This window comes from Bos mutus, chromosome 2, assembly GCF_027580195.1.
Source record: "Bos mutus isolate GX-2022 chromosome 2, NWIPB_WYAK_1.1, whole genome shotgun sequence".
In the NCBI taxonomy this organism is placed as follows: Eukaryota; Metazoa; Chordata; class Mammalia; order Artiodactyla; family Bovidae; genus Bos; species Bos mutus.
The window spans coordinates 6,752,477-6,779,574 of record NC_091618.1 but is presented as its reverse complement, the minus strand read 5'-3'; the positions used below and the strand labels follow the sequence as shown (position 1 = coordinate 6,779,574).

Here is a 27,098-nt window from a genome sequence, read left to right as displayed (position 1 = left end):
TCATGCCCATTGAGTCGGTGATGCCATCCATCTCATCCGATAGATGTTAGGATTCCCCTATAAAGGGGTATAAACCTTAGTTTCCGTCCGTCGCCCTCCCCCCACCCCCACCCCGCCCCGTGCCAAGAAAGAGTAGACTTTTCTGGCTTTCATTTCAGCGGGGAAAAGGTTATAAATACCTCTACGTTAGCGTTAGCTGAGCTATAATGCAAACTAACAAAAGGCTTGCAGCTCGGGCAATGTACCCCTGGGTTTGGGTTCAGGCCAGAGACTCCACGCCAAAAGATCCCCTCCACCCCCTGGGTATTCGGACCCAGTCCTCAGGGCGTGGTTGCCTCTGCTGTCTGGGAACCACCCTCCGGGTCTGTTTCTCGGGCTGCCAGAGCGGGAGGGTACCGGGCGACAGCAGGTACGGCGGCCCCTTTAAGCATCAAGCTTGTGTTGCAATCACTACCTCGAGGGACTGGTCCTTCCGGGGGGTGGAGCCTGTGCCTGTAGCAGCGACCAATCGGAGCCCGGCATTTTCCGCGGGAGATCCGAATTTCGCGGCACGCAGTTTCGCGCTAAAAAAAAAAAAAAAAAAAAAAGGTGGGGGGGAAGCAGCAGAGAAAGACTCAGGGACTTCAGACCGAGGCGAGAGGGAGTCGGTGCGATCGGTCCCCCTCCCCCATCTGAGTGCGTCGCTGTTTCTGCCGAGCCCGTGGGCATCCCAGAGACCCCCTCCCCGGAGCCCGCCGGACCCCAGGGGCTGAAGCCTTCGGGGGCGCGGGGCCCTCGCCGGTCGCCAGCGCCCCAGGGGCGGGGCAGCCCCTGGCCCTGCCGCAGCCGCCGCCGCCGGCGGCGCCGGGCGATCTCCAAGCGGCGATCTCCAAGCGCTGCCCGGCTCGGCTGCGGGCCAGGAGAGGAGGGTCCGGCCCTGCCTGGCCTCCGCGCCATGCCGCGGGCGGTGTGAGCCGCCGCGGGCTCCGAAGCCCGCAGGTGCCGGCGGGCGCGCCAGGCCTGGCTGGGAAGGGGGGCGCTGCGCTCGCCATGCTGCGGGGGCCTCGGGCCCTGGCTCCGGCAGCCGGGCCACCCCCAAAGGGGCTGCCCGCGATGAGCCCCACGGAGCTGTGGTCGCCGGGCCTCAGCAGCCCCCAGCTCTGCCCGACCACCACCACCTACTACACCCAGCTGTACCCGCAGACTGTGCCTCCCGCTGCGGCGCCCGGCACCTGCCTCGACGCCACCCCCCACGGACCGGAGGGTCAAGCTGTGCGATGCGTGCCGGCTGGCCGGCTGCCGGTAATGCTGGGGACCCCAACCTACCCACCCACACCCAACGCTTAGCTCTCTGCTTTTACGGGTGTGGGAAAGGCGGGAGGGGCGCCTGGGACCTAGTCTAAGTGAGTCTGGGGAGGCAGAAGGGTTGCTTTCAGCTTCCAGAACAACCCATTGCCCCAGTATCTAAGGAGAAGAGTCTTTCCTTTTCAGACTTGGGATGAAATGAGCTTATCTACTGGAGTGGAATAGAAAGAACACTGGAACAGGAGTGTGGAGACCTAATCCACGCACCGTGCGACCTTGGGGAAATCTCTGGAATCAGTTTGCTGTGATTCATTCATTCATTGTTTGGTTCAGAAACCAGTACTTGGCACCTGCTATTGTCCAAGCACAGAGCTGAGCCTGGGGATACCGTGGGGGCTTTAAAACAGGAGGAGGTCTCTCAGATCCAGCTGGGCTGAGACTCAATTTACCATCCAGCCAACTCTTTCCCAATTATCTGCACTGGGTACCACCCCCACCCCCCACCCCCAGGCCCAGTCTTCTGTCCCAGCCAGCCAGTGGCAGGTGCAAGGTTGGGGCAGCCCTCTGAGGTTCCTTTGCAGATGGAGTGTTCCTTTCTCAAACCCCCAGGCCTGTTGCCAGGGAGGGCCCAAAGTGTGGTGGCACCAGGCACAGGGTGTGTTTTGTGGGAGTGGAATTCCTGGAGCCCATGCAAAATGAAACAACTATAGGGTGGGGATAGAGTGGGAAGAGCCTTGGGGAGTGGGGGTGGTAGTTGGAGAGCCTGGTTTCTCATCCTGATTGCCACTAATTCACTGTGTGTCCTTGAACAAGTCAGCCCGAGTCTGGGCTTCATTTTCCTTGTCTTGAAAATCTGTGTGTGTGTGTGGGGGTGGTAGCTGTGGGACTAATTCACCTCAGTTCTCTCCCAGCTCAAGATCCAGGGTTTTGGAAGCAGGATCCGGGAGGGAAGATGGTGGTGTTATAGGTTACTTTCTTGAGAGAGGTGAATCAAGTTCAACTACAGAAACATAACTCCCTCTGCCCCAGTGCCTCTGATCTAGAGGCACTGATCAGACCTGTGTCAGTCTGCAGGCTTAGGCTCCCAGGCTGCAGGCAGAGCCCCCACTTCCTGCTTCTGGAATCCTGCTTTGCTCATGATCAAGGCTTTAAACTTTCAGAGCCCCTTCTTGTACATTCTTTCCAATTAGGAGGAAGGAGGCAGGAGTACTTTTCCTATTTTTACAGGTCAAGCACTCAAGGATAACCAGGAATTTTGCATCTATCTCTTGATCAGTATTTTACAATCTAAAACAGTTTTGTACCCTAGGAAGTAGATGGTGTTAGCAGCTCTGTGTTGCAGGGGGAAACTGATGCTTGGAAAGGGGATGTAATCTGTCTGAAGTTATTAGGGAGATACAGTCTCTTCTCTGCTTGACTTTCTCCAGTACCGTCTGACTTAGGAGCTGGGTGCCCCCAGGGAGGGGCTCAGTGGCGGACCCAGTCTCTCCTCTGGCCAGCTGCTTTCAGGCGACCCGGCAGAGTTTTAGTAACAGCTGTGGTTTTGAACCACTTGCCTCCCAGAGGAGCTGAGTGCATCTGTCTGCACCTCCCTCCCGGAGGGGCTCAGTGATCACAGCAAGAATGGCTCTTTTACTGAATGCCTCTCATGTGCCAGGCACTGCTTGGCACTCTTCACATTCATTATCTTGGTCAAGATGCCTGGGATGAGGCATCTCACAGATGAGGAAACGAAGCCCAGTGGTGAAGTCACTTGTCCAGGTCCTAAGCCAAGACGTGGGAGCATCTCTTTGCCTCAGGTCACCCTAAAGGCCTCCGGGGCCCAGAGTCCCCTCTCCTGTCATTCCCCGGCTGCCCGGTGTCCCAAAGCCTTGTGGGCAGGCCGCGGCCCCCTGTTTGCTCATTTTCACAGGGTGTGACCAGGAGCAGCTCCAACCCCAACCCTGGGTGTGGCCACTTGCTTTGTGGCCAGGCTGCAAAGTGCAGGGTGAGGCAGGATTTGTTGGGGAGCTGCTGTTTAAAGGGACCTTAGGCACTGCTCAGAGATGGCAAAACAAGATCAGTGGCAGAAAGAAGGCAGGCACCTGGGTCTCCTCGCTCCCTGGCTAGAGCTCTTTCCACCACCTGTGGGTTGATCTGGCTCCAGCCAGGCACATGGCCTCACTCGGGGTCACGCTGCCGGAGCCTGGGGAAAGGGTGGGATCCTGCAGACTTCTCCTTTGCTTTTCATTTCTCTGTATTTTCCAAATTTTCTCTGAGAATCAGGAAAGAAAACGAGCATTTTAATGAGCACCCCTACAAGGTGGGTCAGATGAGGAAATGTAGGCGTAGGGAGGCTAGCGGGGATCTGGAAGCAAAGCTCTCAGCTTCTTAACACCAGCTCCTATCCGCACTGTCTAACTTAGGACTTGGGACTCAGGAGAGACATGGCTCTACGCCCTGTGTGATTTTGGGCAAGTCACCTCCCCTCCTCTGAGCCTGGGTTACCTCACCTGTTGGGGGTGGTGTCTGGCATCACTGGCTAGGGCTGCCCGAGCCAGGAACTTTGTTCTTCTCCTGTGGGGTTGCCAGTGTGGACTGGAATCTTAACCAGGCCTTTAGGTTAAGTCAGAGGGGCTGCCTAAGAGGGTCAGGTTGGAGCCCAGCTGGCCTTTGCTCTGAGGTACATCCCCGATGCTTTTGAGCTCACCTCTGAGCCCTCCCCTTGCTGTTGCCCCTGGTTAGCGATCACAGCTCTGCGGTATGAGCAAGCCCTTTGCTGCCCTCTCACGGGATCCTCGATGACAGGGGATGAGCAGGCATCCCCATTCTGCCGGTGGAGCTCAGGAGGTCTGCCCAGATGGGGACACAAGTGGCTCTGGCTCCAAGGCCTGCGCTCAGCCTCTCCTCGGTCCTCATCCTCCTGGGCTTGTCCTCTGCCGCTTCTGTTCTCCCGGCTCAGGCGCATCCGTGCTGACTTTTCTCTGGGCAGTGCTCAAAGGTGTCAGCGAGACATACTCAGTTTGCTGCTTATGGACCCTGAGAGTGCAGGATAAGGGTGAAGGGGAGGAAGAAAAGGGAAGGGACGTGTGTGTGTGTGTGTGTGTGTGTGTGTGTGTGTGTGAAGTAGTGATGGGGGTAGGTGAACACAGCCAGGTCTTGACTTGAATTTCAGTAGGTTCTTGGGCAATGTGTATGGAATGGAGCTGAGCAGTCTGGTCCATGGCTTTGGAGTCAGACAGACCTGGGTTCAAACTCTGGCTGTCCTGTCTGTGTGGCCTTGGGCACATGGCTTAATCTCTCTGAGTCTCCACTTCTCCTTCTGGAAGAGAGATTGCCATAATGAGTTAGGGCTAGTGAGCGTTTGATAGGCCCCGCACAGGCACTCCGTTCAAGGCCCTCCCCTCCTCGCTCTGCAGGTCATGTTCTGTGAACTCAGCAGAGGCTGGTTTCTTTGGGTGGGGGAGGCGAGTGGGAGTGGGGAGACTCTGGGCACCATCTCTGTCTCAGGTAGAACTCAGCCTGACTTCCCTTCCTCTCCTTACCCTGGACTCACCAGGTCTCAGTTTCTTCAGCTGTAAAATGGGGATTTGCCGTGTGGAAAAGATTCAGCGAGGTGATGAATGTTGGGACTTGGTCTAAGGCAGGTAGAAGGTCTCAGTGAATGATTAGGACTTTTTCTATAGACAAGATGGGACTAGAGCAGGTCACTGTCCCTCGAATCTAGCATCTTCCCAGCTGGGAGGTTAGAAAAGGAATATTCCAGAGAGACTTCAACAAGAGATTCGAATAAGCAAAGAGGTGTGGTGTTTGGATCATGTCCAGGTCTGGGTGGGGGTGGAGGAGAGGAGAATCTCCTCCAACCAAGTTCCTCAAACCAAGGAACGGGGCTCCTCAGAGCAGTCCAGGAAGACTTCCTGGAGGAGGCATGAGAAGGAGGAAGGGAGCTGACAGCAGCAAGAGCCATCATCACCTCCCACACCTGTCAGCCCAGCTGTGCTCAGCAGCGGTTAGAAGTCTCAGGCCTGTTGAGCATGACCTCACCACCAAAGGTTAAAATAGGCCTCTCTGTCTTAGCTAGGGTAGGGGTGTCTAGGTGACTGGGGGAAAGGGAGAGGAAGGAAATGGGTTTAGTGACCCCCAGAATAGTTTGTCAAAGAAGAAGCTGAGATTAGCCTGAACCCCTACTGAATGCTGAGCGCTTTACAAAGGTTATCTGTCTCCTTGAAGCTTTAGGACAGCCCCCGTGGTAGGTATCATCTACCTCATTTTACGAGGAGGAAACGGGCTCCTAAATGTGGAGCATTTCCCAAGTCACACAGCGAGCCTGTGAAGGAGTGGGGAGACCCAAGCCCATATCTCTGACCTGTGCCCCAGTGCCCCAACCCTGCCTCTGCCCAGCCCTCGCGAGGAGAGAGGCCCCTTCCGGGCCAGCACTGCTTCTGGGCGTAATTGAGGCCGGGCGGCAGTGGGGTGGAGAGGAGCAGATGGGTCTGTGGTTTGATTTCCCCAGCAGGTGTTTCCCAAGCTTGGCGGGAACAGGGAGGGGGGAGTAGGGGGGACCTCAGCTGCTTGTCCTTAAGACACAGGGGAAGGATTCATTGTCTGCCCCTCTCGGCAAAGAAAGAATGGCAAATAGAGTCTATTCAGGAGGCTCCCGGGGCCCTTGAGCTGGAGCCCAAACATGGGGGTGGGGGGATGTTTGCACTTCTTCCCCATGTGGGCACCTCCCTGGGGTGTGGCACTGAGCCAGGAAGTTCCCTGAGCCTGGGCGGATGCCCAGCCCCACCCTGATAAAGGGCCAGCTGTGAGGCTGTGATGGGCACTCGGTCTGCCTGGGCCAGCTGCTTCTGCAAGGGAGGAGGGGGGCTCTCCCCAGCCTGATGTGGGGTAGGCCCCACCCATTCCTTCCTCCCTGTATCATCCCGGGAGGGGGTGGAGAGACGGATGCAGAAGTGACCTTGGGGCTTCTTATTAAGGAACCCTGCATTAGAACCCACACTGGCTTTGGTAGCCTCGAGGGCCTGGGCCTCGGAAGATGGGAGTGTGGTGGGCCCCTCAGCAATAGGACTTCCTTCCCCTGAAAGCTTACTTTTCAAGTCACTGATATTTCCTTACCAGGTACAGTGATTTTTTTTCACCCAGGATTGGTGGTAAACTGAGGCAGGAGGCCTTAGGCTGCTGGCGGCCTTAGGGCTTTGGCCCCAGGTCGGGGAAAGGCTAAAGCAGGAATGCTTCTCAAACTCTGCCTCTCTCTCCTCTCTCTCCCCAAGGCCAAAAGGAAGCTGGACCTGGAGGGGATCGGGAGGCCCACGGTCCCTGAATTCCGGACTCCCAAGGGGAAGTGCATTAGAGTGGATGGCCTCCCCAGCCCCAAAAGTAAGATACCCACGCCGATGGGGTATTATCTAAGGGCAGGCTCAGAGACAAGGTGGAGTGGGGAGGGCCAGAGGGCAGCAGCCCAGGCCAAGTCACTAGGAGTGATATTCGTAGCGCAGTTTCTGGTTTACAAAGCAGTGACCTGTACCTTCTTACTGGATCCTGGCAGGCAGGTTGATTATCCCCCTTTTGCTGATGAGGCAGCTGGAGACCCAGAGCTTCAGTGACTTACCCAAGGTCAAACTGCTAGTCAGTGGAGTCAGGGCCAGAAGCCAGTTTCTGCCTCTTGATATTTTCAGTCAGTATTCTGGTTTGAGGGGTTTCCAAGGGTGTCTCAGCAGTAAAGAATCCACCTGCAATACAGGAGACGTGGGTTCGGTCCCTGGGTCAGGAAGATCTGGAGGAGGGCACGGCAACCTACTCCAGTATTCTTGCCTGGAGAATTCCAAGGACTGAGGAGCCTGGCAGGCTACAGTCCTTAGGGTTGCAAAGAGTCAGACACGACTGAGTGACTGAGCACCATCCTGGTTTGAAAGGGAGTTTAAGCAATTGTATTAACACTAATTTGGGGGAACTGAGACCTAATAAAAAAAGGTATGTGACTGGGTTGGAAGATGGAGGGTCTGGAACTTACAGGTCTGGGCAGGGCTCTGACATGAGTGGTCACTCCTTAGCCGTATCATCTGTAAAACAAGGCACAGCTAGATCAGGAATAGCAAGAGTTTCCTCTCAGTTGACTAGTAGAGGCTTCCCAGAGCTCTTCATTGAAGGATCCCAATCAATTAGTAATGTCTGTCTTGGATGCAAAAATTGACAAAGCTGTCTGTGTGCCAAATACTTGCTATCTATATATTCAGTTCAGTTCAGTTCAGTTGCTCAGTCGTGTCCGACTCTGCGACCCCATGAATCACAGCATGCCAGGCCTCCCTGTCCAACACCAACTCCCAGAGTTCACTCAGACTCATGTCCATCGAGTCGGTGATGTTATCCAGCCATCTCATCCTGCCCCCAATCCCTCTCAGCATCAGGGTCTTTTCCAATGAGTCAACTCTTCGCATGAGGTGGCCAAAGTACTGGAGTTTCAGCTTCAGCATCAGTCCTTCCAATGAACACCCAGGACTGATCTCCTTTAGGATGGACTGGTTGGATCTATATATTAAGGGGTTCTAAAGTCCCCTTCTAGAGGAATCTGAGACTCTCTAAAACTCATTTCCCAGAACTAGTTTAGCCACTAACTTGCTATATGACTTGCAAGTCACTAGATTGCAAAAGTCTTCTTGTGGTTTAAGACACTGCAGCTGAGGTGTGGTCTTGTGACATCGACCTCATTAAGAAAGGGACCTTTTTCGTGAACCTGCTGCATGTGACATAACAGGACTGATTCCTCTCAGATAATCACTGGGTGACACATAGAAAGAAAAGGCAAGTCTACACTTATACAGTGCTGGATGTCAATTATATTTCAAAAATGAAAAAAAAAAGCAAGTCTATAAACATGTTCTTGTCATTTTCTTCCTACCCTAATTCCAAATTCCTGACATAACTGGTAGGATTGGGCAGTTGCTGGGAAGGGTTAGGGTTAGGGTTAGGCACCCCACTCCAGTACTCCTGACTGGAAAATCCCATGGACGGAGGAGCCTGGTAGGCTGCAGTCCATGGGGTCGCTAGGAGTCGGACATGACTGAGCGATTTCACTTTCACTTTTCACTTTCATGCATTGGAGAAGGAAATGGCAACTGACTCCAGTGTTCTTGCCTGGAGAATCCCAGGCACGGGGGAGCCTGGTGGGCTGCCGTCTCTGGGATCGCACAGAGTCGGACACGACTGAAGCGACTTAGCAGCAGCAGGAAGGGAGACTTCTGGAGCCAGGCTGCCTGGATTTAAGTGCCAACTTGGCCACTTTCTAGTTGAGGGAGTTGAGCAAATCACTTTCTGTCTGTGCCTCAATATTCTCATCTGTGAAATGGGGATGCTTCCACATCAAACCTACAGGGTGTTGTAAAGATTAAATTTGTTGTATATGGGAAGTGCCTAGAACAGTGGCCTACACACAGTAAGCACTTGCTGTTGGTGTTGGTGGTTGTGTGGCTGCCCTGAGCTTTGGTGGAAAGGTGTGAACCAAGAGTTAGAATAATTGGTTTCCAGCCCTGATAACGCCTTCATGATTGTGAAACCTGAAGCAAGTCACTTTGCCTCTCTAGTTTATCAGATTCCCTGTTTGAACAATGGTGGTGAATGACCACCCTCCCAGTACTCTGTAAACTGGGAAGTGGGTGCTCATGTGAAGGGTGGGACTTAGTGGCTTCAGGTCAATGGAGGAAGGTCCCCAGGGCTCCTCTCTGAGCAGTGACTGAGCCCCTTTCCTTCTCAGCCCCCAAGTCCCCCGGAGAAAAGACTCGCTATGACACATCGCTGGGGCTGCTCACCAAGAAATTCATTTACCTCCTGAGTGAGTCTGAGGATGGGGTTCTGGATCTGAACTGGGCTGCCGAAGTGCTGGACGTGCAGAAGCGGCGCATCTACGACATCACCAACGTGCTGGAGGGCATCCAGCTCATCCGCAAGAAGGCCAAGAACAACATCCAGTGGGTGTGAGTGCCTGGGCCTGGGGCAGGAGGCTCCAATGAGTGCACGTGCAGTGGGCGGGGCCCGGGCAACAGCCGCATGTTGCTTATGTGGGAGGCGGGCCTGAGAGCAACATCCAATGGGCACACGAGCTGGCTGGGGAAATCCCAGGGCAACATCCAATGAGCTTACATGCTGGGGGTGGAGCCAATGTATTTAAGAAGGGGATGGACGAGCAGGTGTCTATGCTAGAATAAAATGAGGAGAGCATGGCGGGGGCAGAGAGTGATATCCAGGGCATGTAGAGGCTAAGAGCACCCCAGATCTTTTTGAGCAAGGGGTCCCAATATTGCCTTCTTCTAACTTAGGACAGTCCTCTGCGATACTGAGCAGTTTCAATCCCTGGAAGTTCCCTGGGAGCTAGGCAGGACCACTAATCTTTACAAGCCAAGGGGCACCTTCATAGACCCTGTGAACAGCCTCTTCCTGGAGTTTCGCCTGCACCGCCTGTGCAGCTTTGCACAGCAGCCCTGGGGCGGGGGTCCCTGGATGGAGACCTAGACTGACACTGTTGGGTGGGGTGGCTGTTCTGTCCCCAGGGGCAGGGGACTGTTTGAAGACCCCACGCGGCCTGGGAAGCAGCAGCAGCTGGGGCAGGAGCTGAAGGAGCTGATGAACATGGAGCAGGCCCTGGACCAGCTCATCCACAGCTGCTCTCTGAACTTCAAGCACCTGACGGAGGACAAGGCCAACAAGAGATATCCTCCTTGGTTGGGAAGAAGAGGTCTGGGGGCAGGGGGCCTGTGGCATGCTCGTAACCACCCAGAGTTGATGCAGAACCTCTCTGGAGGGGCCCATCCACCCCAGGTGTCTGGCGTATCACCGAAGAAAGACGTCCTTGGTGGTTTTTCCTCTTGGGTCTATTGAAGTTACTTTCTCATGATAAAAAAAAGACAAGTATGTTTCCATAAATCTGGAAAATGGAGAAAACATATAGAGAAAAGTAAATGCAGTGTGTGCCTACTGCACACAGCGTTTTAATATATCCTACTTTTCTCCACTTGGCTTCCCTGGTGGCTCAGATGGTAAAGGGTCTGTCTGCAATGCATGAGACCCGGGTTCGATCCCTGGGTCAGGAAGATCCCCTGGAGAAGGAAATGGCAACCCACTCCAGTACTCTTGCCTAGAAAATCCCATGGACGAAGGAGCCGAGTAGGCTACAGCCCATGGGGTCACAAAGAGTTGGACATGACTGAGCGACTTCACTTTCACTTTTTTTCCTCCACTTAGTGTATTACCATAGGTGGTTTTGGAGAAGGCAATGGCACCCCACTCCAGTACTCTTGCCTGGAAAATCCCATGGACGGAGGAGCCTGGTAGGCTGCAGTCCTTGGGATCTCTAGGAGTCAGACATGACTGAGCGACTTCACTTTCACTTTCCACTTTCATGCATTGGAGAAGGAAATGGCAACCCACTCCAGTGTTCTTGCCTGGAGAGTCCCAGGGACGGGGAGCCTGGTGGGCTGCCGTCTGTGGGGTCGCACAGAGTCGGACACGACTGAAGCGACTCAGCACAGCACAGCATAGGTGGTTTTTATGTTATATGTCCTTCCTAATTATTTTGGTTGATTCACTTGAAATTGGTATTGGACCATTTTTTAAGCTATAAAAAACAGCAGTTTCATATGGTTTAACCTCATATTTTAAATGGTTTGAGAATGTCCTGCTCAGCCTACTGTGGTTTGTTGACAAGGCCTAGAACGGGCTTTGGGATCAGCTCTAGATTTCTGCGTCTGTAAAGCAACATTGTGATAAATATAGATAGAACCTTTTCCTGAGTTTTTTTTACTTATTTCCCTGGGTTAGATTCCTAGGATTGAGTCAATGAGGTCAGAGAACATAAATTTTGCAATGGCTTTACATACACTTTCCCCAAATGGTTTAACCATCTAATTGGCATTTGGATCTGACCTTATATTTTTGGAAGGATGGGAGGCATTGTGAGAAATATAAAGAAGTAAGACAGAGCTTATAATCTAGCTTAACAGTTGAAGACTTTATGTAAAAAGCTGATATAAGGCAGCATTATTTATATTTTTTGACCACTCCACGTGGCAAGTGGGATCTTAGTTCCCTGACCAGGGATCAAACCCATACCCTCTGCATTTGAAGTGCAGTCTTAACCACTGGACTGCCAGGGAAATCCCTAAGGCAGGTTTTTAAAAAATGATTTATACCCCTATTTCTCAAGGGATTCAAATGTAGCTTATGATATTAAAATAACAGGTTATAGTTTGGATATGGCTAGAGGTTTTGAGAGGTGGGTTTAGATCCCTTCTGGGCAGGCTGGGAATTTGAATTTTGAGCCAACAGTCACTTCTCTTGACTCCCCTGCCCCTACACTGGCCTACGTGACGTACCAGGACATCCGTGCTGTGGGCAACTTTAAGGAGCAGACGGTGATTGCGGTCAAGGCCCCTCCGCAGACGAGACTGGAGGTGCCTGACAGGAGTGAGGTGAGAGGGGAAGCGTTTGGTGGAGGGCAGGGCCAGGGACATTCCAGGCAGCCCTGCGAGTTCTGTCCCCGGCACTGCCCAGGCCCAGGCTTCCCAGGGCCATGCTGGTGGCCACGGCAAGACTGATGGTCTGTGAGCTGGAGCGAAAGAGGCAGAAGCTGGCATGGGCATCAGGCACCGGCCTGAGAAATCTCTCTGTTTCCAGTCTCTCTCCACCTCCCACCAGCCCTGAGTTCCTGTGCCCACACACAGCGCTGTCGGTACTCACAATAATCCTTCCGTGTTAACCGTGCTCTCCTAGGTTGAAGGCCAGCATTCTTTACACACCTTATGGGACCGTCTGAGCTCTGACCCCTCCAGCCTCCTCTCCGTGCTGCTCCTGACCTGTCTTTACTTCGGCCACACTGACCTGCTTGCAGTTCCCACACCATGCTAAGCTCAACCCCAGTACCAGACCTTCTGACATGCTGTTCCCTCCAGCCGAAATGCTCTTCCCTCTCTCGGCCTCATTATGTCTATTTGGGTTTCAGTTGCAGCACACGGGCTCTCTAGTTGTGGCACCGACCCCAGAGTGCGTGGGCTTGGCAGTTGCAGCACGTGAGCTCTAGGGCACAGGGGCTTAGTTGCCCTGCGGCACGTGGGCTCTTAGTTCCCCAACCAGGTTCCTTGAACCCTCGTTCCCTGCACTGGAAAGCAGATTCTTAACCACTGGACCGCCAGGGAAGTCCCTCTCTGCCTGGTTTACTGCTCTTCATCCTACATGTCGAAACGTGAACGTCACCTCCTCAGGAAGCCTTCCTTGATTACTCCCCAGCTTCATACCCACCTGTCCTCCATCACATTTAACCTCCGTTGGCCAGGATGTATCAGTGATTACATAATTATGTGCTGCTTCCTCTATTAGAGGGTAACCTCCACAAAACCATGTTCCACCCCTGTTGTACTCCCAACCCAGAGTCCAATAAGGGCTCAGGACATAATCTGTTTAGCAGAAAAGCATTAAGATTAATAAGGGCCCTGGCTTCGCTTTGAAGAATCTCAGGACTTAGTGGGAAAAAGAGCCAGCCAAGCAAGCAGTGAGGCTGTCATTTGCTTTGAGGGCCTGGGGGAAGGAGAGTTGGAGGAAGGGCCCACAGGTGATGACAGGTAAACTGAGTCCTAAAGAGTGAATAGGGTCTTTGCCAGGAGAAGTAGGGGCAGGCAGAGGGGCTGCCTGGGCGCAGGCGCAGACACCCGAACGCCATCGGGAGCAGCACCTGTGTTATGGGTTGTGGCTTACGTTGGTTGAGGCACACAGGAAGCAAGGGCGGGAAGGCCAAGTATCAGTCTCTCAGTTATAAATAACAGAAAACCACGTCCAACCTGCTTCAGTGAGGGGCACCCAGGGGAACCAAGTGATGGGTTCAGGGGAAGATTTGGGGATTGCAGGTAAGGCTGGATTCAGGTGCTCAAACTGGGACTTCAAGTTGGCTTCACGCTCTCCATTCTCACTCTGCCATACTCTAGGCCAGCTCTCCACTTGCAGTGGCAAAGACAGCTTTTATGATAGCAGTTCAGGCCTGAGAGTAGGGGAGGAGTGGTTTCTCTAAGGAAAATCAAAGCTTTCTCCCTAAAAGAAGGGATGGGGGAGGTCTTGGGCCCAGACAGATGTCTGCCACAGGCCACATGGAACAGGCCCAGTGCCCAGCTCAGGGGCTGCATGCTCGCATGGACTTTGAGAGCCTCATGTGTCCGTCCACACACGCTGAGCCACAAGTAAGTGCCCTGGTGCCCAGACCCATGACCTGGCTTCTCTCCCTTCTGCAGGAGAACCTGCAGATACATCTGAAGAGCACACAGGGGCCCATCGAGGTTTACCTGTGCCCAGAAGAGGTGCAGGAGCCCCACAGTCCTGCCAAGGAGCCCCTCCCCTCCACTTCCGCCCTCAGCCCCAGCCCTGACTCCACCCAGCTCAACAGCAACAGCGACCCTGGGATCACGGAACCCACGGCATCCTCAGGTGAGACAAGGGACAGGAGATGGGGAGGGGCACCGGCCTTCAAGTCTTCCTCTTCCGTATCAGCATTTGTGGGATACCTACCTTCTACCCACATGTGTGCATTGCACGTTACACTTTATAAAGCACACACACATTCCTTGTCTCAACGGGAAGACTGATGCTGCTCTGGGCAGAGGAGGGCCTGTGTTCAAATCCCAGCTCTTCCACTTACCAGCCGTATGATCTTGGACAAGTTACTTAACCTTTCTTTGTCTTAATCTCCTCATCTGTAAATTGGGCATAGTAATTAATAGGATCTACTTCACAGGTTGTGAAAATCGAATGAGTTAATAAATATAAGGAAGGCCGGGACTTTGCTGGTGGTCCAGTGGTTAAGACATCAAGCTTCCAATGCGGGGGACACAGGTTTGAATCCTGGTTGGGGGACTTGAGGTCCTGCATACTGCAAGGTGCAGCCAAAAAATCTGTATACAGGTAGAGCATTCAGAACAATGCCTGGCGATAACTGCAATATTATTATTAATAGCAATAATAATTACCTCTTATTATCAATATGGTGGTGTCTGCCGTTAGTCCTGCTACTTCTGTAACAACCAATAGCAAAGCTCCTTGACACTCAATCAGCCCTTGGTAAATGGAAACTGTAGGTTTTCCGAGAAAGGCGCGACAATGGACTCAGTTGCTATGGCGCGCGGGGTTAGTTGCTCTGTGGCATGTAGGATCTTCCCAGACCAGGGATTGAACTCTCCTGCATTGGCAGGTGGATTCTTAGCCACCAGACCACCAGGGAAGTTCTTAACACTTTCTTAGGAGATAATAACGAAGGTTTTTTGAACCACAACCATGTGTCAAGGACATCCATTATCACATAACTCCTCACATCAGTTCTTGAGGTGGCTTTTATTGTTCCCAGTTTAGAGATAAATAAACTGAAACAGAGCTGATGTGACCTGCCCAAGGCCTCCCAGCTGGAAGACAGTGGAGCTGTATCTTGAACCTTGGTCTCCACACTCATAGCCCAGGAATCTCTCCACCAGGCACAGAACAAATCAAGGAAGGACGGTGGCTGGGAGGTGGGTGGTACAGCTAAAAGCTGTCTATGCCTGGCAGGAGGTAGAACGAGGATGTTGCCAAGAAGTAAGGAAGTGGGAGAGTCCCTGAGGGCTTCCTGGGGAGACTGGGAGTCGGGTAGGAGTAGAAATGGGAGCCTCTGCAAGGCCCGTCCCTCCGAATGGATTTTGCCCTTTTTGTTTTCTTAGCAACAGAATTTCCCTAAATAGAACCCTGGTGTTTAAACAAATGCAGAGCTAGAACTGGTCTGGTGGAAAAGGCTTTTTTTTCTTTTTGTGGCCGTGTGGCTTGTGAGATCTTAGTTCCCTGACCAGGGATTGAACCCAGACCATGAGAGTGAAAGTTCTGAGTCCTCACCACTTAACTGCCAGGGAATCCCCTGGAAGAGGCTTTTTGTGTGTGTGTCGTGGATGGGAGCACGTATCAACAGAACACAGATTGGATTCCATTTCTTTAACTCAAGGGTTAACAAAACTATTGCCTGCAGACCAAATCTGACCTGTTTTTATGTGACCCATAAGCTGAGAATGGTTTTCATAGTTTTAAAGAGTTGAGGGTTTGGGGTAGGGCAAGTGATGTGTGTGTGGCAGAGACCATACATGTCCTGCAAAGCCTAAGATACTATCTGGCCCCTTTATAGAAGTTTGTTGACCCCTGTTTTAACTCAACGCTTCATCTTATACACAAATAAACTGAAGCCCAGAGAGGGCAAGTGACTTTCCTATGGTCACACAGCAAGATAGCAGCAGGGCTTAGACCAGAGCCCAGACTGCCAGTTCTTCTCTAGTGATCTCTGCTGTGTCCTGGCCTGGTCCGGTGACCAGGGCTCTCCCTACATCAGCCATCTGTCCCTCTGGGCACCTCCCAGTGCCTATCTCCCAGTCCAGACCAGTGCCCCACCCTGTTTTCCCTCCTCCTCCGATGCTCTGCTTTTTCACTCCGCTGTCAACATACACATGGCTCTCCAGAGTTAGAACCTTCAGTTTTCATCTGAGACCTTGGGCAGGGGTGGTGGACCTGAGTGCAGAAACCAGGGTGAGGCTTTCAGCTCACTTGGACAAGCAAGAGCCTGAGGCCCCAAAGGACTAGAGGTTTACAGAAGAGCTGATGGAGGGGCCGGCTCTCTGCCAGGGCCTGTGCCCTTGCTGCCCCCTCCGCCCTTGTCACATGGCCTCTTAGCAATGTCCCTGCTGAAAAGAGGAGAAGTTTTCCAGAAGGTGTACACACACACGTGCGCACATGCTCCATGTCCTGGCTTGAAGCAGGGTCATCCTGCGGTCCAAGGGCCAGGTCCAAAGAGGAAGTCACTGCAGTCTTGGGACCCAGGTTCCCATCCTGGGAAGGGATGGTTTCCCAGTTCTGGAACCACCAGGGAAATGGGACCTTGTTTCCTTCACCTGTAACGGGAGGGTTGGAACTGGGGTCACTGAACATCCCTCCAGGCTGTGACATTCTGACTTAAACCTGCATGTGGCTGAGGGTGCCTGAGCTGAAGTTGGGAGGCTTGGGTCTGAGTCTGCGCTTCCCTTTCTATGACAGGGTGACTGTGGGAGAGCTGTTTTAACTCCTCTGAGCCTCTGTTTCTACATTTCTAAAACAGAGACGCTAAAACTCCCTTATGATGTTTGGGTGCATTTCAGGCGAGGATACAGCATAAATGTGACTTTTTAAAAGTTTATGTGAACTAAACACCTACTGTGTATGGGTTTGGAGATATTTAAGTGGATACAAGCCATTCAGGGTGCAGTGGAGGCACAGATGTTACAAAGAGCAGTTCTCTTCTGGATGTAATAAACAGCGAGAGAGACAAAGAGGGAGAGAGAGAGAGGAAATGGATAGATGGATGGATGGATGGGTGGGTGGATGGATGAGAGGAGTTTGACCTGGGGTCGAACCTCTCACATGTGACAGCTCAGTTACTGCTTCCACAGCTCAGGGAGGTGGCTCCTTATTTTTCTGGGTGGGAAAACCAAGGTGCCGGGTCCTGTAGCCGGTGAGAGGGGCTAGAGTCTGAGCTTCCAGTCTTTTCCTCGCTCCTAAGCCAGGCCTCTTAACACCTGCAGGCCTCTGCAGTGTGCTAAACAAACTCTTTTTTTATTTTTCATGCAAATACTACATTTGATTGGCTTCTTTGCGCTTCAATTTCCTCATCTGTAAATAGACATCATAACAGTACCTCCCCTGGGGCTGCCTGAGTGTCTGAGGAGGTGCAGCAGGCCTCTCCTTGAGAGGAGAGCTGGGTCTGCTAAGCCCTTGGTGGTGGTGGTTTAGTCACTCAGTCATGTGCAACTCTTTGGGACCCCGTGGACTGCAGCCCGCCAGTCTCCTCTGTCCATGGACTTCTCTAGGCAAGAATACTGGAGTGGATTGCCATTTCCTCCCCCTGGGGGCTCTTCCTGACCCAGGGATTGAACCTGCATCTCCTGCATTGACAGTTGGATTCTCTACCACTGAGCCACCTGGGGAGCAAGCCCTCGGTAATCGGGATCTATTTTATTTTTCAGAAGGGCAGCCTGCAGACCAGCTGTTTTTTAGCTTCACTTATCATTTAAGCCTCTCAACAACCAGAGGCAGGTATCATCATTCCCATTTTAGGGGCGAAGAAACAGAGGCCTGTGAATGCTGTTATTTACCCACACAGTTATACAGCTAGCTTGAGGTTTGTGTGTGTGTGTTGTTTGTTTTTTTGTAATTCTAGGGATTTGTCATGAATTTTATTTTATTTTCCTTCCACCCATTTTAAAAAATATTCATTTGGCTGCATCAGGCATTAGTTGAGGCATGCAGGATCTCCGTTGCATCATACGAGATCTTTCACTGCAGCACACAGGCTCAGTAGTTGCTGTGTGTGGGCTTAATTGCCCCCCGGCATGTGGGATCTTTGTTCCCCAACCAGGGGTCAAACCTGCAGCCCCTGCCTTGCAAGGCAGATTCCTAACCGCTGGGCCATCCAGGAAGTTGCCTAGCTCGGAGGTTGATCAGGCAGTCTGGCACATCAGCATGGTTGTATTTTCAAAACAATGCTTGGTTGGTAAGGTAAGGACCGATTCGGGTGGTGAGATTCTGGGTGTCAGGGTATATTTAGCAGGGGATTTCCAGTGCCCTGCTCCACATGCCTGTGTAGGGAATCACCTCCTTACATCTAAGTGGAAATGAGCTGAGTATGCTGAAGAGGAGGTGATGGCTGGTGTGTCTGGAGAGGCGGGCGTAAGCTGTGGGAGGTAGGCCGGAGAGAGAACAGAAAGGGAGGCAGGGACCAGATTGTACAGAGCCTACTCAGTCCTGGTGGGAACTTGGATTTTATTCTTTTTTTGTTTTTTTAACTTTTTGGTGGTACCACACAGCATATGGGATCTTAGTTCCCTGACCAGGGACTGAACCCAGACCCCGTGCTTTGGAAGCATGGATTCTTAACCACTGGACCACCAGGGAAGTCCCTCTAAGCCATTTTTAAGTCAGAGCATAGACTGAGGGCCAAGAGTTGAAGCAAGAAGACTGGTGAGGCGGCTCTGGCAGGGGCCTGAGTGAGAGACAGGGGGGTGAGCCCCAGACCACAGCAGCAGGACTGAAGAGCCAGTGGGCAGCTTGGAGGGTTGACTTGGTTGTGGAGATGACCAGACTTGCTGCCGGGTTAGATTCGGGAGAAATGGCAGGATTTCAGATAATTCTTGGGCCTTTTGGCCTAAGCCCAAACTAAGCAGCTGAAAGTAAAAGTCGCTCAGTCGTGTCTGACTCTTTGCGACCTCATGGACTATACAGTCCTCAGAATTCTCCAGGCCAGAATACCAGAATGGGTAGCCTTTTCCCTTCTCCAGGGGATCTTCCCAACCCAGGGATCAAACCCATGCCTCCCGCATTGCAGGCGGATTCTTTACCAACTGAGCTATCAGGGAAGCCCAACTAAGTGGGTGGGGGTTCACTGAATATCATGGGGGAAGACCGAGATTTGGGGAGTTGGACTATAAGGAAAGCTGAGTGCCAAAGAATTTATGCCTTTGAACTGTGGTGTTGAAGACTCTTGAGAGTCCCTTGACTGCTGCTGCTGCTGCTAAGTCACTTCAGTCGTGTCCGATTCTGTACGACCCCATAGAGGGCCGCCCATTAAGCTCCCCCATCCCTGGGATTCTCCAGGCAAGAACACTGGAGTGGGTTGCAAGATCCAACTGTCTATCCTAAAGTAAATCAGTCCTGAATATTCACTGGAATGACTGAAGATGAAACTGAAACTCCTATACTTTGGCCACCTAATGGGAAGAACTGACTCACTGGAAAAGACCCTGATGCTGGGAAAGATTGAAGGCGGGAGGAGAAGGGGATGACAAAGGATGAGGTGGTTGGATGGCATCACCGACTCAATGGACATGAGTTTAAATAAACTGCAGGAGTTAGTGATGGACAGGGAGGCCTGGCGTGCTGCAGTCCACGGGCTGCAAAGAGTCAGACATGACTGAGCAACTGAACTGAACTAAACCAGGAGTGTGGTTTTGACATGCTGAGCTCTGATATCGTTTAGACACCAAGTAGAGATGAAGCAGGAGCCCAGAGCCTGGCAGTGGGGGCCAGGCTGGAGGCGTCCACTTGGGAGCAGTAGGTCTGGAGACGGGTATAAAGCCATGGGCTGGCTGAGATTACCTGGGGAGGGGTGAAACCAAAGGAGAGAAGAATCAGAGGATGGAGCCTCTGGGCTTCAGGGTTTAGAAATTGGGAAGAGGAAAGGAGATCAAGAAGAAGCCAAAGTGGTAGGAAGAAAAGCAGGAGAATCTAGTACCTCTGAAGTCAAGGGAAGAACATGTTTCCAGAAGGTTGTGAATGACTGTGTGCAATTCTGCTGGAAGGTCAAATAGGATGAGGTCAGATAACTGACCGCTGGATTTAGCAACACAGAGGGCACTGGCTCAGTGGCGTGGTGGGGACAGACCCCAGGTTGGAGTGGGCTGAAGCATGAACAGTGGTGGGGAAGTAGGGAGTGAACACAGGAAACTTTTTTTGGCCGCACCAGGTCTGAGATCTTTAGTTGCAACATGTACACTTAGTTGCGGCATGTAAGATCTAGTTCCCTGACCGGGGATTGAACCCCAGCACCCCGCATCAGGAGCACAGTATCTTAGACCCTGGACCACCAGGAAGGTCCCATGGGTAACTCTTGAGAAACTTCACTGGGAAAGGGAGCAGTATAATGGGCTGGTAACTGGAGAGAGTCATGAGGTCAGAGGAGGAATGCTCTTTAAAGATAAGAGTTATTAAAGGATGTCTGTGCGTCGACAGGAAAGACCTAGGAGAGTGAGAGGGGTTGATGATGCAGAAAAACAGAACAGTGAATGACTTCAGGGGTGCGGGCCTTGATGGTGAAAGTGGGGAGGGTTGGGGGCAGAAGCTGGGGGGGTGTGTGGAGACAGGAGAGGGGAGGGGACAGAGTGCGGGTGAAGGCGGGGGTTGCTGCTGGAGCTGCGGTGGGAAAGGGAGGTGTCCTGTGCCATCGGGCGAGGGCCAGGATAGGAGAGACGTGCAGGGTGCATAGCCGCCCAGGGAACTGGAGGCAGTTCTTGTTCCCAGAGGTCTGACTGGTGGCTTTGGGGGGACCGGGCATAACCCTGTCTGTCTGTCTGTCTGTCTGCAGAGCCAGCACTGACGTCCCCGCAGGTCCCGCCGCCACCCCCGCCGCCCCTTGTCCCCCTGGAGGCCACGGAGAACATGCTGGAGCTGCCGCACCCGCTGCTGCAGCAGACGGAGGACCAGTTCCTGTCCCCAACGCTGCCCTGCAGCTCCCCTCTGATCAGCTTCTCCCCGCCCTTAGACCAGGATGACTACCTGTGGGGCCTGGACGGCGGGGAGGGCATCAGCGACCTCTTTGACACCTACGATCTCGGGGACCTGCTGATTAACTGAATTGGCACTGCCTGCACCCCCACCCCACCCGGGGCAGCCCGGCCCGTTTCTACCTCCTCACAGGACGTGAGACATGAGGTGCTGCCCTCATGGAAGGGTTCCCCCCTCCCCTTTCCTTTCCTACCCACCTGCCAGTCGACACTGTTCTGGGGGAGGTGGAGGATACAGGGTAGGAGCCCAGCAAGGGTGGGGCCCTGTCCTTCCTGGTGGAAGCCGGGCCTGGGAAGGCCTAGTAAGTCTCCTGATCTCTGACCTCTTGCCTGAAGGGCTCCAGAGGAGGGGACTGGGTCTAAGGAGAGGCCTGGTGACTGCCTTTTTGAGGGGCCACTATGACCCTGTTTATCGAGAAGCACTTAATGCCTTTGTATTTATTGCAGGTTGAGTTTTGTTTGTCTGCCCTCCCTGAGTTTTAGCAGGGAGGTGGTTCTAGTTTCTAGTAAGACTGCTCCTCAGACAGGCCCAGCGCCATCTGCTGTCCAAGGGCAGGCTGGGGCTTCCAGGGGCCCAGGCCAAATCCCCAACTGCCCCCAACACGGTGGGCTGGGCCCGAGGGCCTGTCCAGTCTTCTGGAACGCCAATTGCACTTCGGCCTCCTCACTCCAGCAAGAGGGAGCTGCTGGATTCCTGTTCTCTGTCCCAGAGCTGGGGTTCCCACAGGCTTAAGCCCAGAAGAGCTTCTGGGGAAACGGGCAGGAACATGGAAGCGGGGGATGTTGCTTTAGGCACCTTTGCTCTGTGGTTGCCTCTCACTGGGACGGGGGGCTGTTTAACACTGAAGACCTGGGAGGCAGAGGCAGCCTCACTGTAGACAAGGGTGAGATTAAAGGAAGAAACTGCCAGAAAGTACCTCTTGCCGTAGCTGCTGGTATGGCAGCTGCTGGTATGGGCCTCCCCGTCCCAGGAAGCATTTTTTTTTTTTTTTGCCCATTCGTTGAAGGGGATGATTCTTTAAGGACCTCCCCTTGCCCCCAGCTCTCACACAGACCCACCTAGGGACAGAAGTGACCATGGCTTGATGGCACATTGGTTCCTTTTGTCACAGGATGTTGAAAGGGTGACAGGGAAGGGTCTTCATTGCAGACCAGTCATTGGCAGCTAACCAATGGGGAGATGTGCTCAGATTACCTCTTCAGGCTTGGGGTCCTATTAATAAGCTGGTCTTTTGACCTCCTCCCCATCCCCCAGAGGCTGGACCATCCCACGTTGTCCATATAGCCCAGCTGGGTAGCAAGGAATCAGCTCTCCTCCCCACTCAACTCGGGGTGGGGGTGCTCTGGGTCGAAGCCAGGCTGTGCCTTCTGGAGAGAGGCAGCCTGGGGTGGTGGTGGTCTGAGACCCACTGCCCACCCTCGGGCAGCTAGGTTTCCTCAGGGGCTCAGCAGGACAGCACTTTTTTGTTTTTTAAGTTTGTAGCATTAAGTTGGTTTCAAATATGAAGTTGGCTCCGTGGGGTTGCTCCCGAGCTGACCTACTGGCATCTGAAGTTTGGAAAGTGGGCTTCTTTGGGGGTGGGGTCTGATGTGAGCTAATGCCCAGCTGGGGACAGTCAGGCCTTGTCATTGGCTCAGCTTCCTGGTCCTCAAGTCAGCACCCTCTCAGGAATGGTCCCAGCTGCCCCAGTCTATAACAGGGCTAATTGTTTGCCTTTTACAGAGGTGTGTTTCGTCTCCCCTCTCCTGATACTCACAGGGGTCTCAGCAAAAGGCAGTTTGGAAGCTTAACATGCCCAGGGCCAAGGGACTCCCCCTGGGCCCTTGGGTGGAGGAAAGAGGGTCATTCCTGGGACCTGGTTTGGCGCGTGGGGCTGGAGGTGGCATTGCTGTTGTGAGGTGGTTTAGCCACGTGCCATCTCTGAGGATGGAGACCTTTGCCTTCCAAGCCTGGGGTGCTGGCTGGAGCTTTCTCCTAGAATTAAATGAGAGAAAAAAGGAGAAGAGGCTGGCAGGACCCACCGGGAATGAATCTTATGGCGAAGTCCAGCCAGAATTGAAGCTCATTCCCCAAAAGCCTAGCCACAGGGCCAGACAGAGGGGCTGCCCCTTGGGCCCATGGCCTGTATCTAGAGCAGCTGCCCCTGCCCCTTCCCATCTCCACCCCTCCACACCCGGCCTGGCCCAGGGCCTGGACCACCCGGGCTAAGCTTCGGGTTCCATGCAGGAAACAAGTTTGTGCCTCTTTCTTGCCAGTGATGCCTGAAACCTCCCAAGTTCCATCAAGTGCATTAAAAAGCATTTTGAGTGGAATTCCCTTTAGGGGCCCAATAAACTTTAAAACCAGGGTAGAAGAAAAGCCAGTTTCTTTCTGAGGTACTTTATTTCTGCCAGGAAATTTCCCAGTCCCTCTGGCAGCACCCCCCACCCCCCGTCACTTGTGCCCCCAGGGGCATCTAAGGCGCAGGGGCTGCTGGGAACCCAGTAGCATTAAGTCGCCTGGTAGAGTTGTTCGGAGATTTGAAGATATTTCTTAAAACCAGCATAGCCTCCCTTCTCCACGGCCACACTGTGGTCTGAGCAGCGCGGCCACAGGGAAGAAGAGGAAGAAGGTGCAGCGCGTTCAAACTGGCTGTTGTGTGGTTTTGACTTCATTTCTCCTTTCCAGGTGTTCAGTCTCAGTTCTGTGCTGTGTTTAGTTCTTAGTGAAAGAGTTTGGGTGTTCCTGTGTCCGAGCATTGTGTGGCTTAAAGCGTTTGAAATGAAAGCCTTCTGGGGTTGTTTGCAAGCAGCTTTCTGGTTCTCGCCACTGTGTCCTGAAGTCCCTGCCTCATCCTTGGGGCCCTCGATGAGCAGAAACCTGGCCAGCCTGCTGGCTCCTGGGTGGAGCCTTGGACGGGACACCAGTGTCTAGAGGGAACCTAGTCCCTGTGCTGGGATTCCATGCGGGTCACTTACCTCCAGCCTGGTTTCTGGTCCTGCCTTGACGAGCACCGTGTAAAACCTCCTCATATTGTGATGATTGGGCATTAAATGACAAACCTCAGCTGCTTGTCTCTTGTGCTTTCTGAAGGTCATTACCAAGGGTGGGTCTGGTCCTCCCAGGTCGGGGGTGGGGACTTTTTCTGACCAACTGGCTGATCCAGCCCCCCAAAACAGCCTCCCTTTTCTCCGCTGGCTTGTTACCATGCCTGAAATGTCCCCACTAAGACACAAAGTTTGCAGCACCCAGATCTAAAATGTGAACCTCTGCTCTGTGCTGCCTCTACCACTTCTCACCTGAGCTATTTCAGTAGCTTACTCAGTACTCTCACTGCTACCCGTTCTCCATCCCATCCTCTATATCATTGGCTCTCAAAGTGTGGCCCTCAAACCAGCATCCCCTGGGAACTTGTAAGAAATGTGTATTCTCAGGCCCCACCTTAGACCTTCTGAGTAAGAAGAAACTCAGAGAGTGGGACTTTGAGTCTGTCTTAATGAGCCCTCTAGGTGATTCTAATGCAGGCAAAGTTTTACAAACTATGCCCCTCCACTAATTTAGAGAAGTCCTAAATTTTTTTATTTTTATCTATTTTTTGGCTGCCCCATGCAGCATGCTGCTGCTGCTAAGTTGCTTCAGTCGTGTCCGACTGTGCAACCCCAGAAACGGCAGCCTACCAGGCTCCCCCATCCCTGGGATTCTTCAGGCAAGAATACTGGAGTGGGTTGCCATTTCCTTCTCCAATGCATGAAAGTGAAAAGCAAAAGTGAAGTCGTTCAGTTGTGTCCGACTCTTCGTGACCCTGTGGACTGCAGCCTACCAGCCTCCTCCATCCATGGGATTTTCCAGGCAAGAGTACTGGAGTGGGGTGCCATTGCCTTCTCTGGCCCCGTGCAGCATATGGGATCTTAATTCCCCGATCAGAGACTGAACTCTTGCCCCCTTCATTGAAAGGCAGTCTTAACCACTGGACCGCCAGAGGAAACCCCAGAGATATCTGTCTAAAACACAGCTCTCTTCATGTCACTCACTGCTTAATGGGTGGCTCCTCTGCCCTCAGGATGAAATACCCCTTTACTTGGTGTGAACGTCCATTTTCAACCTTCCAACTGGCTTACTTTACCTTTCCAGCCTTACTGACCACTCCTCCGCACAACCTGTAGCCACACTGGACTTCTTTGTCAATTCCTGTAAACAGCAAGTTATCCCCCTTCTGTGCATTTCACTTGGGCAGGCTCTTGCTTATTCAAGGCCCAGTTCAGTGTTTTGTAGAGGTTTTCCTTGACACTGGTACATAGTCATTAACACTTTGTACAATCGATATGGTCTTTTATGAGTTATTGAAGACCTACTAGGCACTGGGGAGCTAGAAATGAATGAGAATAGTCCCCACCCTCAGGATGCTCACAAAACACATATAATTAGGGACTTGTATCTAGAATATGGGCTTCCCTTGTAGCTCAGTTGGTAAAGAGTCTGCCTGCAATGCAGGAGACCTGGGTTCAGTTCCTAGGTTAGGAAGATCCACTGGAGAAGGAAATGGCAACCTGCTCCAGTATTCTTGCCTGGAGAATCCCCATGGACAGAAGACCCTGGCAGGCTACAGTCCATGGGGTTGCAAGAGTCGGACACAACTTAGCGACTAAACCACACCACACCACATCCAGAATATAGAAGGAACTCTTGTGTGCATGCTACGTCACTTTAGTCGTGTCTGACTCTTTGGGACCCCGTGGACTGTAGCCTGCCACGCTTCTCTGTCCATGGGATTCTCCAGGCAAGAATACTGGAGTGGGTTGCCATTTCCTCCTCCAGGGGATCTTCCTGATGCAGGGATTGAACCCAGGTCTCATGTCTCCTGCATTGGCAGGCAGGTTCTTTACCACTGGCACCACTTAGGAAGCCCAGAATGAACTCTTAAAACTTAATAAATATATATAACCCAACTAAAAAAATGTACAAAGGATATGAATGGGCTTTTCTCCGAAGAAGATATACAAATGACCATTAAGTACGTGAAAAGATTCACAACCTCATTAGCCACCCACCAGGGAAGTGTAACTCAAAACGACAAGATACCACCTCATATCTACTAGGATGGCAATAATCAAAAAGATAATATTTAATAACACAGCTGAGGATGTAGAGAAATTGTAACCCTTGTACACTGCTAGTCAGAATGTAAAATAATACAACCACTGTGGGGGAAAGTCTGACAGGTCCTCAAAACTTTAAACATAAACCCACCATGCAACCCAAGTAATAATACCTCTAGGTATATACCCAAGAGAATTGAAAACATTCACATAAAAACTTGTACACAAATGTTCATGGAAGAATTATTCATAATAATCCAAGAATGGAACAACTCAAATGTCTATCAATTGATGAATGGATAAATAAAATATATTCATATAGTCATGGAATGCGTGTGTGCGAAGCATGTGTGTGAAGTTGCTTCATTCATGTCTGACTCTTTGTGACCCCGTGGACTATAGCCCGCCAGGCTCCTCAGTCCATGGGATTTCCCAGGAAAGAATACTGGAGTGGGTTGCCATTTCCTTCTCCAGGGGATCTTTCTGACCCAGGGATCAAACCCAGGTCTCTGGCATTGCAGGTGGATTCTTTACCATCTGAGCCACCAGGGAAGCCCATAGCAATGGAGTATTATTTAGCAAATAAAAAGACATAAATTACTGGTTTATACTGCAACACAGGTGAACCTTGAAAACCTGCTAAATGAAAGAAGCCAGACATAAATGGTAACAGGATATTACTATATGACATGTCTGGAATAGGCCTGTCTAGGGACTGGAAGCAGATTAGTAGCTGCTTAAGGCTTTGAAGGAAGGGAGAAGAGGAGGGACTGCTAATGGGAACAGGGCTTTATTGAGAGGGGGCCATGGAAATATTCTAAAATTGGTGTGGTAATGGCTGTATAACTCCATGAATATCCTAAATAGTATACTTCAAGTAGTTGAATTGTGTGCTATATGAATTATATCTCAACAAAGCTATTGCTTTACAAATGGAAATAGGGTGAATGCAAATTTATGGTAATAGTTACAGTCACTTGATACAATTTTTAGAAATCAATGCATTGTACACCTGAAATTGGGTGAAATTTAGATTATGTAAAAGATGCTTCAATAAAGTTTTTAATTTAAAAAAGTTCCCAGGTAATGCAGCCAATGAGAGGCAAAGCTGAAAATGTATATGAAAGGAACAATTTTCTAGAAAATAATATATTTACCCAAATTGGCTCAAGAAGAAATACAAATTGTTAACTAGCTTGAATTGGCATTCAGGAGTTTCTGACTCCAAATGATGCCAGAGCCAGAAGGAGTTTACAAGTTTTATTAAATGTTAATCTTGAACTTACACATTTTTCAGAGAATGAGAGAAAAAATCATCCAATGTGTTTTATGAGGCTAGGATAACCTTGATCCCTAAACCAAGCAAGGACAATGGAAGAAAAGAAAATTCCAGAAGAATTCTCTCAAATGTAG

At 51.9% G+C, this 27,098-nt stretch overlaps 1 protein-coding gene across 1 annotated transcript; it reads left to right on the top strand.

Moving 5' to 3' along the window:
- The first annotated feature begins 602 nt into the window (after positions 1–602).
- On the top strand, positions 603–23,655 carry E2F2 (E2F transcription factor 2). The gene is made up of 7 exons (XM_070382931.1): positions 603–1,281; positions 6,537–6,642; positions 9,014–9,233; positions 9,807–9,966; positions 11,610–11,723; positions 13,530–13,722; positions 20,411–23,655. The coding sequence occupies exons 1-7, from the start codon at positions 1,030–1,032 to the stop codon at positions 20,677–20,679; spliced, it is 1,314 nt and encodes a 437-aa protein (XP_070239032.1). The 5' UTR covers positions 603–1,029; the 3' UTR covers positions 20,680–23,655.
- Positions 23,656–27,098: the final 3,443 nt, after the last annotated feature.